Here is a 12,922-nt window from a genome sequence, read left to right as displayed (position 1 = left end):
TGCATTGCAGCTCTTGTTAATGTGTAGCAGCCGCTGCTGTGTACTATAGAGCAGCTCCTATTCTGTACATTGTAGCTCTATTCAATGAGTAGCAGCCGCTGCTATGTACTACAGATCATTTCCTATTCTGTGCATTGCAGCTCTTGTTAATGTGTAGCAGCCGCAGCTGTGTACTACAGATCAGTTCCTATTCTGTACATTGTAGCTCTACTCAATGTCTTTCTAATACTAATACTTATTAGCAATCAGTGGGGTTGCCCCCCCATTGATCTGATATTGATGTTTAGAATATCATTGACATATCTTACCTGGACAACTCATTTCAGTGAAGACGTATCCTAACAATATGCCGCCACTTTACGGCTAGAGTCACACGACTGTTTTCTCTCCATCTTAGAAAAACAGCCCGATTATGCTGATTGGACTCGGATCTGTTTTTCTCAGATGTGGAGATAAAAAAAAATGTTTGTCCACCTTTTCTATTCAGTGAGTCTGTGAAAATCAGAACACACTTGGATGTTATCTGGTCTATTTTGATCCCACATTCACATCTAAATCAGAGGAAAAAAATCAGACATGTGCCCGGCCCCACAGAATAACATGGACACGAGTGCTATCCGTTAAAACCACAAATAGAACTCGTCCGATGTAAACGGTCGTGTGCGCGAGCCCTGTAGGATAGGGACACTCCTTTAAATAAAAGGGATTACTAATTGATATATTTCAGGTCGGACTGGTTCCCAAGTGGAAGATTTCGAATTAAAACTAACTAATGCATAAATCCATTGTGCGCCTAATGGACAGGAATAATGAGGCACATCTGCTGCCCCATACAGCGACCACAAAGATATGCTTCGGCCCCAGTGTTCGGCAGCGGTAAATAGGAGGAATATTGCATTTCAATTGCCCGGCTGATTACGAAGTAAGACCAAGCGGATAATGAAACGATTGAGAATATTTGCAAGAAGACCAAAAAGATATCAAAGGGCAGACAAGTGACATGTAGCTAAGAAATTGCACTCGCTAGCGGGATCCATAGCGATCAGGTTTAATCCTCGATATTAGAAAGCCTAGCAGGAACTAATAGGCAGGAGACGTCTTATAGGTAAGAGAACATCGGAAACGTATCAGCGAGGGATTGTGAAGACTAGCACGGCCATGGGCGCAGGACAAATGGCGAGAAATGGAGAAACATTAATGGGAGACGTCCCTTGGAATCTGTGTGCATATAAAAATAAACCTGAAATAAAAGCGGAAACATAATGAAATGATATAAAGAAGAAGAAACCATGCCGTCCACACCAGATTCATGCCCATCGCTTGCTCAGCGGTTCATAACCGGGCAGCCATCCGTAGCACAAGGCGGTGGTATAATGGAATCCCCCAAATTCTTGTTTTTCCTGCGATCGTCATCTTCTTGATATCTGAATGGCTGCATGTGATCAATGAGTAACAAATCTGAGACATGCCTCGTTCTGTGAAGAAACTGTACATATTAACCCCTGCTTAAAATAATTTATACATTTTTTTTTTGCCTATGTACAAGTAATAGTTTATTTTTTCCGGGCCAAGAATGCAATACCCACAATAATAGCAATGGCGGCAACAGCCACCCCTGCAGCCACTAATGCTGGTTTCAGGCCCTCATATCCGCATCCCTCTGCCGCTCCATTGGAAGCCTCCTGCTCCTCCCCGTTGGATCTGTTCTCCGTTGTTGCTGGTGGCCCCTGAGGTTCGGGTGCAGAAGGTTTGGAGCTTTCGTGGTTGATCAGTGCAGTGTCTCCTGTTGTTGTTTTCTTAGATGAAGGATTGGACTGTTCTTTAGCTGGCCCCTCTCTCTTTTCTCCTCCTGCGGCGGGGTTGCCCTTGTCAGTCTTCTTCACGCTTGTAGTGCGTGGCTTGGCTTCCATTTTGAATTCCTGTTGCTTCTATAGTAGCTAAAAACAATAATTCTGTTTAGTATCTGAGTAGTGTAAAGTATAAATGATTATACATGCTTCATTCTCATGGATTTATGAAATCCTAGTAATGAATACCTTTCAGATATTCAAAGGGGTTGTCTGGCCTTAAGCTTCAAGTCTGCAGTTACTTTATGTGACTGCAGACTTGCGAATCTTCACAGCGCGCACAATGCCCACTGTAAGGATTCTTCAGTTCTGGCTCTGGGAGCGGGCAGACATGTTACTGGAAGTATGCAATTTGCATATTTGCGGCCACATTCCTACTAGACATGTCTGGCTGCACTCAATACACTTGCATTGAATGAGACTGTGCACGTCTAGTCGGCATGTGACCGCACATATGCAAATCACATATTTGTGGCACTCACAGCGTGCAGTGCACAGGCAGTTACAAATCTGCGGACTTTTAGCCAAAGGCCCATCAATCCCTTTAATATTACTAGGGACTTAATGGGGAGGATGGTTTAATATGGAAAAGTATTAGAGTTTCAGGCAAGAATACTTTTGTGTACATCTAATGCCTTTTTTGGAGAGGATAAAAGAGAAAGCGCTGTTTTTCAAGTTAAAAGAGGTTCTGTCTCTTAAGTGACCATTGTTTTAAGTGTTTACCCCGATAAATGAATAGTACTCATCAAAATAGGAACCTCTATTTCTTATCAAAGAAATCCACTTTTTCTTTCTCCTTCTGGACTGATCTTCTCATTCTTAAAATTCTAAAATCACAAGTGAAGCCTGCCCTCAGCGAGATGCTCATGAAGTTCTATGCAGAATTGGAAGTGCTTGTTCACACGCTGCGTTTTTGCTGTGTAAGTGTTTTTCCAAATTTTTGATGCTGAAAAAGCACTTTACAGTATCAGGAAAGTGAATGCGATTTCTGCAATCTCATATACCTCCTGCTTATTTTGTTCCTTACACATTTGAACCATCAAAGTGTTTTTGTTTTTTCTTTGCAAATCTGCAGCGTGTGAACTCTTTCAGCATTTTCACCCATTCAACTCAATAAAAATAAAATGCATCAAAAATGTGACTATTTTACTTAGAATTGTTCTTTCCAACACTCTGGTTTTTGCTGCCGAAAAATCTGCTGCAAATACTCAATGTGTTCACATGATCTGTTATTTCAAAAGAACTTGCAGCAGAATATCTGCCTCTAGCTCCTCCCAACTCTATACAATTTTAAAAGCACCAACTGTCATCCCTTATCTCAGTAATGGGCAATTCTGTCTTCACTGAATACTGATTTTACCCATGAATTGAAAGTGAATGATCAGTCCAAGAGGAAAAAGAAGCAAATTTCTCTGATAAGATATATATCACAGGGTTGCTAATTTTCACACGTACTATTGATTTATAAAATAAAAATGTAAACGACTACTCTAACATTAAGAAAGGGTGTAATTCCTCAGAAATTAGTTGTTACTAGGGATGAGCGATATCGCCCAATATCGTATAGGAATTCTGATTTCCGATATTGGAAAATATCAGATATCGGAATTTCCAATTTCCGATATCAATGCAAGTCATTGGGAGAAAAAAATCGGAATTACAAAATGACCACTACAGTGCTATATAATGGATAAAATGGAGGGGAAACACCTCAGGACAATGGGGAAGGAGTTTGCAGAGGCGCAAAAAAATCGCTAGAAAGATGCACAGAGCGAAAGCTGTAGCAGGAAAACTGTTCGCCATCTTCTTAACAGCGGTGTTTTTTCTTTGGGTTAGGATTAGTTGGGGTAGGGTTAGGGTTTATGGTTAGTAGGGTAAGGGTTAGGGGTTAGGGTTAGTAGGGTTAGGGGTTAGGGTTATGGTTAGGGTTAGTAGGGTTAGGGTAAGGGTTAGGGTTAGTTAGGGTTAGGGTTATGCTTATGGTTAGTAGGGTTAGGGTTAGGGGTTAGAGTTATTAGGGTTAGGGTTAGGGGTTATGGTTATGGTTAGTAGGGTTAGGGGTTAGGGTTAGTAGGGTTAGGGGTTAGGATTAGTAGGGTTATGGTAAGGGGTTAGGGTTTAGGTTTAGGGTTAGTAGGGTTAGGGTAAGGGTTAGGGGTTAGGGTTAGGGTTAGTGGTAAGGGTTAAGGGTTAGGGGTTAGGGATATTTAGGGTTAGGGTTAGTGATTTTACATTATTAAATTAAAACTGCCGGTGGTGGTGTCAATATGCCCTTTGACTGACATGTGTCCGCGTTCAGCTCACCTTGCTTTGCAGGGAGTTTCCATGAGCACCACGTGGAGGAATGGATATACTCCCTTTAAACCATGCTTAGTCTTCTTCTGCTGATTATATTACTGGTATTCAGTAATTCTGCATATTGATATTCTGCTTTTGGTTCATGTACATCTGCTCCTACTGCTTCCTAAACCTCCGTCTATGGTTATTCTGCTATTGGCTGGTCGCAGAATGTCCCAAACCCAGAGGAAATACGCAGAAGTAACAGTAGGCACAGGAACTTGAGAGAACCAGCTGGTGAGTCTGGAACCCGTATAGGCAGCAGAAATCAGCATAAGAGCCAATGGAACTAACGGGCACCAGCTGACGTTACCATAGCCCGTTAACTAAGCAGGAGGTACCTGTGCCAGAATGCACTACCAAGGACCAGCAGATGTTACTGGAACTCGGATACCACAAAGGAGGGACCTAAGCCATTGACTCTACTGAGAACCAGCTGACGTTACTGGAACCAAGATAAGCAGCAGAAGGTAAAAGTGCCAGTGGCTGTACTGGGCAACAGCTGACATTACTGTAGCCCAGATACCATAATGTAGTAGTGACATAAGCCAAAAGCACTGCCAAGAAGCCCCAAGAAACCCCACAAAGACGCAAGTTCAAGAGCAAAAAGACAGGAGTCCGGGGACATCTCCATCTGTCTTCTTGTCTTGGGTCTTCTGCATCTGTCTTCCTGTCTTGGGTCTTCTGCATCTGTCTTCCTGTCTTGGGTCTTCTGCAACTGTCTTCCTGTCTTGGGTCTTCTACCGAAGTAAAGTCTTCTCGGCAGAAGGTGCAAGAGTCACATTTGCCCCCGCAACCCGGACACAGTCTTCATTACTCCGCAGTCGCAGCAGGGGAGGAGCAGGGCCTACTGGCACTGTCGAGACCAGCCTTGAGTGCCAGGTCCCGGAGTCCACGTAGGGGGCTCCTACACTGCCGACACCACGGATAACAGCAAACTGAGCCGGACTGATGTATGGCGGGGGCGTGGAACAGTGCGGCGGACACAAACGTGTAACGGCGAGCGTTGTCGAAACACGGTTTGCAGCAGGAGGTACCCGTGCCTTTTGGCACTCCTGAGAACCAGCTGGCAATGCTGGAACTCGGTTTACCCCTCGGGGGAGGCACCTGTGTCCGCACTTCACTGCCAGGAAACAGCCGGTGTGGCTGGATCCCGCCTCTTGTGCTTCTGCCTATAGGTGTTTGGCATGTCGTCTTTTTTTCCACTTTGGTCTAACGAGGTACAGCTGGCGGTACTGTTGCCCAGAAACACAGCATGCTGTGAAAGTGGCAGTCACGGAAATGGGCACTAGCTGGCGGTACTAGAGCCCAGAAACACAGCATGCTGTGAAAGTGGCAGTCACGGAAATGGGCACTAGCTGGCGGTACTAGAGCCCAGAAACACGGCATGCTGTGAAAGTGGCAGTCACGGAAATGGGCACTTGCTGGCGGTACTAGAGCCCAGAAACACGGCATGCTGTGAAATCAGCAGTCACGGAAATGGGCACTAGCTGGCGGTACTAGAGCCCATGGAAAACAGTATGAGATGTAGAGTCAGTCACAGAACCAGGTGCTAGATGTTGGTAGTAGAGGCCAGAGCACGGGCATAACAGATGACGCTGTGTGCAACATAGTCACATGACAGAGCATGCATACTGCTACCAACCATGCATGTAACCTGTCTACTCTGGCCCAGGGCAGCAAAAGTCACCAGAAATCCAGGCCTGGTTCATTTTTACGAATGTAAGCCGGTCCACATTTGCAGCGGATAGTCTGGTACGTTGGTCTGTTAGTACATTGCCATCTGCACTAAAGGCGCGTTCAGAAATCACACTGGCACCAGGACAAGCTAGGACCTCCAAGGCATACTGGCTAAGCTCGGGCCATGTATCCAACTTGGAGACCCAAAACTTGAAGGGGGCAGATCCATCCTGAAGCACACTGACAGGGGTGGAGAGGTATTGTGTCACCATATCACGGTAACGTTGCCTCCTAGTGCGTTGCACTGTCTGTGCTGATGGTGCCTGAACTGTTTGCTAGCAGATGTACTGCTTCTGCTACCGGCTTCTGAACGGATTCCGCTGGGCCCAGGACGCACTGAGGTGCCTGCTAGTGCACGCGCATCACTGCTATGCGGTGGAAAAGAACACATGAGTGAATTAACCAGTGCGTCTTGGTATTCCTGCATTTTACGCGCCCGGTTCTACGGTGTAATTAGGCTTTGAAGGCTGTCCCGGTAACGTGGATCTAAGAGGGTGGCCACCCAGTAGTCATTTGTTTGGAGAATACGAGCCACGCGTGGGTCGTTTCTCAGACACTGCAGCATGAAGTCACTCATGTGCTGAAGGCTGCCAACTGGCCATGCATCGCTGTCACCAGCTGGAGGAATGTGCTCTGGCTGCTCTGCAGCACCCCATCCACGCTCTATCTGGTGACTACTAGTAGAGCACTGTGTACTTTCCTCCTCTGGCTCATCCTCATAGTCCTCCTCATCCTCTTCGCTTGCTGTGTCCTGCCTGGACCTTTGTGAGGCACCCACAGAGCTTTATACCAACCGGGCCGATGAAGATTGCCTGGTTGGTGCAAGTGTCTCATCATACTCCTCCTCCTCCTGAGAAACCTCATCCCTTAGTCCTTTAAGTGATGATTCTATAAGGCATATAAGGGGAATAGTCAGGCTGAGTAGGCCAGCATCCGCGCTCACCATCAGAGTGGATTCCTCGAAGCACTTCAAAATGGTGCATATGTCCTTCATGGATGCCAACTCTGTGGTTGTAAAGTGGAAGGGCTGAGATGTGTGTCGCCTACTTTGCGCCTGATGCAGCTGCAACTCCATAATTGCAGGTTGCTGCTCACACAACCTCCGCAGCATATGCAAAGTCGAATTCCACCTGGTGGGGAGGTCAACAATGATGCGGTTCTCGGGCAGGCCCAATCTGCGCTGCATGGCTGAAAGCAGCCATGCTTGAACACCGGAAAAGAGAGCACTCGTATCTGACTTTGTGCAGCAGCTACTCAAGGTCAGGATAGTTCCTAAGGAAACTCTGCACCACCAAGTTGGGCAAGGCATGGAATGCGAGTCAGACCACCTAGGCCCAGAGCCACAACCAGGTTTCGGCCGTTGTCACACGCCATCATACCTGGCTGGAGGTTGAGCGGCGCAAGCCACATGTCGCTCTGCTCCTTGAGCGTGTTCCACAGCTCGGTTGCGGTGTGGCTAACATTACCCAGATAAACCAATTTCAACACGGCTTGTTGATGTTTGGCCAATGCAGTGCTGAAATCGGTTGTTGTGGTACGTCTGGGTGCAGGCGAGTCTGACGAGGAGTATGAGGAGGAGTCAATTTGTACGGAGGAGAGGCTTGCAATCCGTGGAGTAGGCAGGACCCGCGCACTTTCACTATCTACTTCAGTTCCAGGCTCAACTACATTTACCCAATGGGCGGTGATGGAAATGTAGCGTCCCTGGCAATGCTGACTGGTCCACGCGTCGGTGGTCAGGTGGACCTTGCTACTAACTGCATTTTGTAGCGCATGCTTAATTTTACGCTCCACATGCTGTTGCAGGGCGGGGACGGCTTGCCTGCTGAAGTAGAAGCAGCTGGGAACGCTGTATTGTGGGATTGCAAACCCCAACATATCGATAAAGGCTGGCTTGCTCACCAGCCAGAATGGTAGCATTTCCACTGCAAGCAGTTTGGCAATGCGAGAATTCATGCCCTGTGCTCGTGGGTGGTTGCCGAGTACAGGCGCCTTCTCTCCCACACCTGTGTGACAGATGGCTGCACACTGGATTGGGAGTGTGAGGATGCCAGCAATTAGGATGCTGATGCTGACGAAGTACGGACAGTGTGCCGCCATACAACACTGCCTGCAGATGCACCCTGGCATTCTGGCGAGGAAGCGGGAGCAGCTGTTTGCGAGCTGGAGGAAGAGGTGGCCGCTGTGGCTGAAGAGGTGGAAGGTGGGGGACCAGCTGCAGGTGGCGAATCATCTTGGGTGTGATGCTGACACTCCACAGGGTGCCTCTTCCTGACATGCGTCAACATATTAGTGGTATAAAGGTAGCTGACGTTCTTCCATCTCTGCAGTTTGTCGACAAAGCTTGCATCTGACTACTGTAACGTCATCTGCAACTTGGTCGAAAAAAGGCCCATGCACCACAACTCTTGGCGCACCGCTTGTGCTCTTTAAAAGAGCCCTGCTCCTAACAGGTGCTGAAGTTGAGGGAGCGGACAACCAATTTTTCCCTCTTCCTCTCCCACGTGGACGGCCACGCTGTGCCACACCTGCAAGCTCTTCCTCTGAGCTATCCCCACTTGCTTGCTGCCCCTCAGCATGCCATGATGGGTCAAGGACCTCGTCATTCAATACACTTTCGTCAGCAGAAACTGGCAGCTGAGTTTCATCATCATCTGCTGACTGGGGTCTGGTCACTGTGGGCACTAGCCCACCCTCCACTTCTTCCTCAGACGCACACAGTGGTTGCGCATCTGTGCACACTACCTCTTCTTCAACTGCAGGAATGCTGTCTGGCTGGCACACAGATTCCAAGCCAACAGATTCTGAGAAGAGGATTAAGGTTGGCTCCTGGCCCTCTGAATGTCTGGGCAATTTAGTGGGCGGTGAAGGAGCAGATGGGTGCTGCTCTTCATTGGCCTGACCCGATGTGGTGGAGAGGTCCTGGGAGGATGCTGCTCTCATTGAGGTGGATGCCTCAGCTGCCATCCAACCAACAACGGTTTCTACTTGATCCTCTTTTTTCAGCCTATGGCCCTGCGCTCCTAACAAGCTGCGCATAAATGACTGCTGCCGGGTGAAAGTAGGTGCTGAGTGACTTGGGCATGCTGCTTGCTCTAGATGTGTGTGGCGCCCCTGAGGCTTCAGTCGCCACAGAGGTACTGCACCTTCTCCTAAGGTGTAGTGCCCCACCATCCAGGTAAGGTGGGAACTCCTGACCACACTCCACACCTGCATTCCACACACAGGATAGTTCAGTGGGGCCACCTACCAGCTTCAGGCTGGGGGTTAGCAGAGCACCCCTCGTGGAACCCTGCTTCGTAACACGAGATGTGCTGGGAGGCGGGTGGAGTGAGATGATACAAAAGAGTGGGAAGAGTGAGAGTTAGAGGGTAGTTGGTTAGAGGAGAGAGAAGAGAGAAGATGGATGTCTGAGGGACGTGATGCAGCAGGTCCCAGTGATCTGGGCTCCTGGCACGAGAAAGACAGAGAAAGAGACTGATAAGATTGATAATCTAACCTTCCATAAGAGAGATAGAACAGATCGGAACCAAGGAGAATAGAAGGACGGTGGAAAGCTGGTTGAAGAAAGATGGAGAACCCTTCCAGTCCAGAGAGCGCAAAGGCCGGGGCCCGGTCCCCGAGGTTGATTGGATCTTTATGTCCGGCAACAGACACCGGAGGAGTAGTGAGCCACTAACGCCTTGCTCCCATCATAGACTTTGGAAACAACAGCAACTGAATAGAGAGCCGGGACGCAGAGTGGAGTCCCCGAAGCAGGCTACAGCTGTCTGTCATACAAGTAAAGACTAGGAACACCTAGAGAGAGGCATTCCAGCGTAACTAAGTACTGGAGTGCTTCGCACCTAAAGGCGCATTGGAGGAGTCGTTCAGTAAGGTACATGTTGGCGGAGTGTGGAAGGGAGAATCTATCCTGCCTGGAGGTTGGCTGGAGCCCTGACCTGGAAAACACAGTACACAGGCAGGCAGTTGTGTGAACTGCAAACAGTGAGTAAAGCTTTGGAACCGCATACTCTGGTGTCCTCCAGTTATTCCCACTCCACTACACCTGGGTACCAGCATCCATACCATTCTGCGCCTCTCCTCATCCATTGCACCTACACTGCCCTGGGACTAGAGCTCCACCTGTGAGGAGCTATACCATCTCTGCTGCACCACACCATCACTTCCAGCGGATCTGTATGAAGCGTTGGCTTACCATCTCCCTTGTCAAACACCACGGGTGGCGTCACGAACTATTCATATAAACTTTAACACCATTAACATCATCGCCATTGATATTGGGCGCCCAGGGCCAAGGACCGGGTCACAGCTGCCGTGAAGCTTTCCCTCCCTGACACCGGCCCGGTACCGAGTACCCCACAGCCCTGGAAGGGCGACCCATGTGCACCATGTCTAGCTGCTGATGCACCTCTTCCGCAGCCGCGGGAAAGTCCCTTACTCCCTGCCTTCTTCAGCTCTATCGATGGATTCAGAACGGCAAGAAAGTAATTATTAGGGATTAGTGTGCTTATTCCTGTAGGACTACAAACAGGTATAAGAAATACTAATGGCACTGTATGATGGTGTCTGCTACACTTTATTTGAATCTAGTGTGGCCTACACAAAGAGTAACGTGTGTTTGTGGTGTTGGTGTACACGTTACGGTCGGATGTCACAGCGCAGTAAATGACACTGCTGTGATACCAAAAAAAAAAGGATTCTCCGGGACTGGGCCAGGTGCTGTGTGGCACCAGCCACAGAGGTTGTTTGGGCCCTCACAGTAGAATCCCTATATAGTGTTTAACTTTAACTTCAATAGATGATGGGGGGTTAAAGTAACACTTATAGGAGCACTGAGAGTGAATTTACTGGTGAAAAATTTGGGGGTGCGCGATAGAACAGGCAGCACTAGGGGTCCTGCAGTCTGATGTGACTACAAAGACTGACCTAGTGGGTGCTGCACTCCCCAAAAAAAGCACACAGGCGGTCTGCGCAGCGGAGGTGGCTAAACTGTGCAAAGCGCACCCGAGCACCAGGAAAATTGAAGGATAAATGGCGGTAAGGGATTGGGGGGGAAGTTCAGGGGGAACCCCTCACGGAAAAATCCCTATATAGCGTTCACCAAAATGTACTGGATGGTGAAGCTACACTTTTACACTTTTAGGAAAAAATAGGGGAAGGGGATTTAAGGGATGAAAAGAAGAAGCAGTGAGACACACACCACACAGTGCTGCAGCAAGAGGAGCTACAGCAGCTGCAGTGAATGTGTGATCCACTGTCTCACTAAGCACCACACTGAGAGCCTGCACAGCACAAAAAATGAAACTGAGCCGGGTCAGTGAGGAAAAAGACTGCTTCTGTAACACACAGGGGCTGCTACAGTTGCTGAAAAACAATTTCTATCGCTATATGATCCGAGATCTCTCCCTATCTCCAACAGCAACCTATCCCTATCTGCTTTCACAGTAGAGTGAGGCTAAAATGGCAGGCACAGCCTTTTATACTGCCTGATCACACCAGCCAGCCAGCCAATCGCAGCGCAGCCCCTAGATAGCAAGTTCTCCTACCAAGCTTAGGGGAGTTACACAATGTTGTCAGCAATTCTTCAGCTCCTGATTGGCTCCACAGAGTGCTCAGAGGCCGAAGGATTATTGGATTTCCGATGTGAAAAAAATATCGGAATCGGAAATCGGAATTCCGATATCGCAAATATCGGGCCGATTTCCGATATTTCTATATCGGAAAGCTCATCCCTATCCATGATATGTCTGATAATATTCTACAACTGAAAGCTATAAATTACCTAATTTGTGTCATGTTCTCTTCTGAAACTAGACCTGTCTACATGTTCAGTATTTGGTCTATTTCACATCATTATTCGTAAGCCAAAACCAGGAGTGGATGAAAAATACAGAAGTGGTGATGTGTTTCTATTAGGGCAGAGAAAGACTTCTGTATAATTCGTGCAATGGTCGCATCGACCATCGCAGTGCACCTCTCCTGCCTTGAGCTTGACAACGTGATGTATTTCTATGCAGCTGTCAAGCTCAAGTCAGGAGTCAGTGCAAGGTTTACGATGCGATTTTTGCACAAATTATACGGCAGTCTCTCTCTGCCCTTATACTTTTCCTCTGATGGTCCCACTTCTGGTTTTGGCTTACAACTACTGGTTTAAAATACTGATCAAATACTGATCGTGTGAACGTGGCCTATAAACATACATAAGTCTAAGGAGCACATATCAGTGAAATGACAGAGCATTAGGGCTCTCTCACACTAGTGCCCAGCATCCGATGATTCTTTTATGCAAGAGAATCAGATGCTATATGCAAATGACCCTCAACCCAAATTCTGCTGCGAATGTGAGCCGAGAGTTATTTTACTGTGATCTGATTCTCTCGCATGTGAGAATCAGATCACAGGTGCAGAGAAGATGGAGAACGTAATTTCTCCATCTTCTCCATTGTGTGGGTTGGTGTATATTAGACAGCACTTGGATGGCATCCGACTGCAGTCCAAAGTCTCGCATGCACCCATAGACTTGTATGGATGCACACCTTTCGATATATGCTGCCAATTGCATGAGAAAACGCTAGTTGGCATGAGAAAAAAATGCTTGTCGGCGCTGCTCCATAGTATAACACCGGAGTGAGAGCTATCCGATGAAACATCACATAGCACTCGTCCGAGCTATACCCTGGCTACTCGCCAGTCTGCGCGAACTCTTCAAGTATTGATATCTAAATTATCCAAAGTATATACAGTTTATTGTTCTAAAGTCACCCAGCAGGTCAATATTTCCTTACCTACACTAGAACTGATTTGGGCAACAAATTGTGGGTAAAACTGCATATAGCAAATAGTCATCCAAAAGGCAATTCAGACCCATGAGTGTTAAAAGTATTCCACGTGATAACGCGCTCAGATCTGCTTATATTTCTCAGGTTCACCCACTATATATTCAGGATCTGTAGGGGGGTCAACATGTCACACCTCACCAGCCAAAATGCTACATT

General features: G+C 47.6%; 1 protein-coding gene and 1 pseudogene across 1 annotated transcript; both read right to left on the bottom strand.

The window, feature by feature from the left end:
• Nucleotides 1-12,922, bottom strand: part of LOC141058222 (cell cycle exit and neuronal differentiation protein 1-like) — a 57,795-nt pseudogene that overhangs the window by 37,620 nt on the left and 7,253 nt on the right.
• Nucleotides 1,554-1,910, bottom strand: LOC141058136 (cell cycle exit and neuronal differentiation protein 1-like). Its single transcript, XM_073554293.1, has one exon. The coding sequence runs from the start codon at nt 1,908-1,910 to the stop codon at nt 1,554-1,556; it is 357 nt and encodes a 118-aa protein (XP_073410394.1).

The sequence above is a fragment of the Dendrobates tinctorius genome, unplaced genomic scaffold (genome assembly GCF_039654945.1).
Source record: "Dendrobates tinctorius isolate UK_male_01 unplaced genomic scaffold, ASM3965494v1 ptg000211l, whole genome shotgun sequence".
Classification (NCBI taxonomy): Eukaryota; Metazoa; Chordata; class Amphibia; order Anura; family Dendrobatidae; genus Dendrobates; species Dendrobates tinctorius.
The sequence above is the reverse complement of the archived record's forward strand: the minus strand, read 5'-3'. Positions and strand labels throughout refer to the sequence as shown.

Excerpts from the sequence above, each read along its gene's own strand:
- LOC141058136 (XM_073554293.1), bottom strand. The coding sequence starts at position 1,910 with ATGGAAGCCAAGCCACGCACTACAAGCGTGAAGAAGACTGACAAGGGC.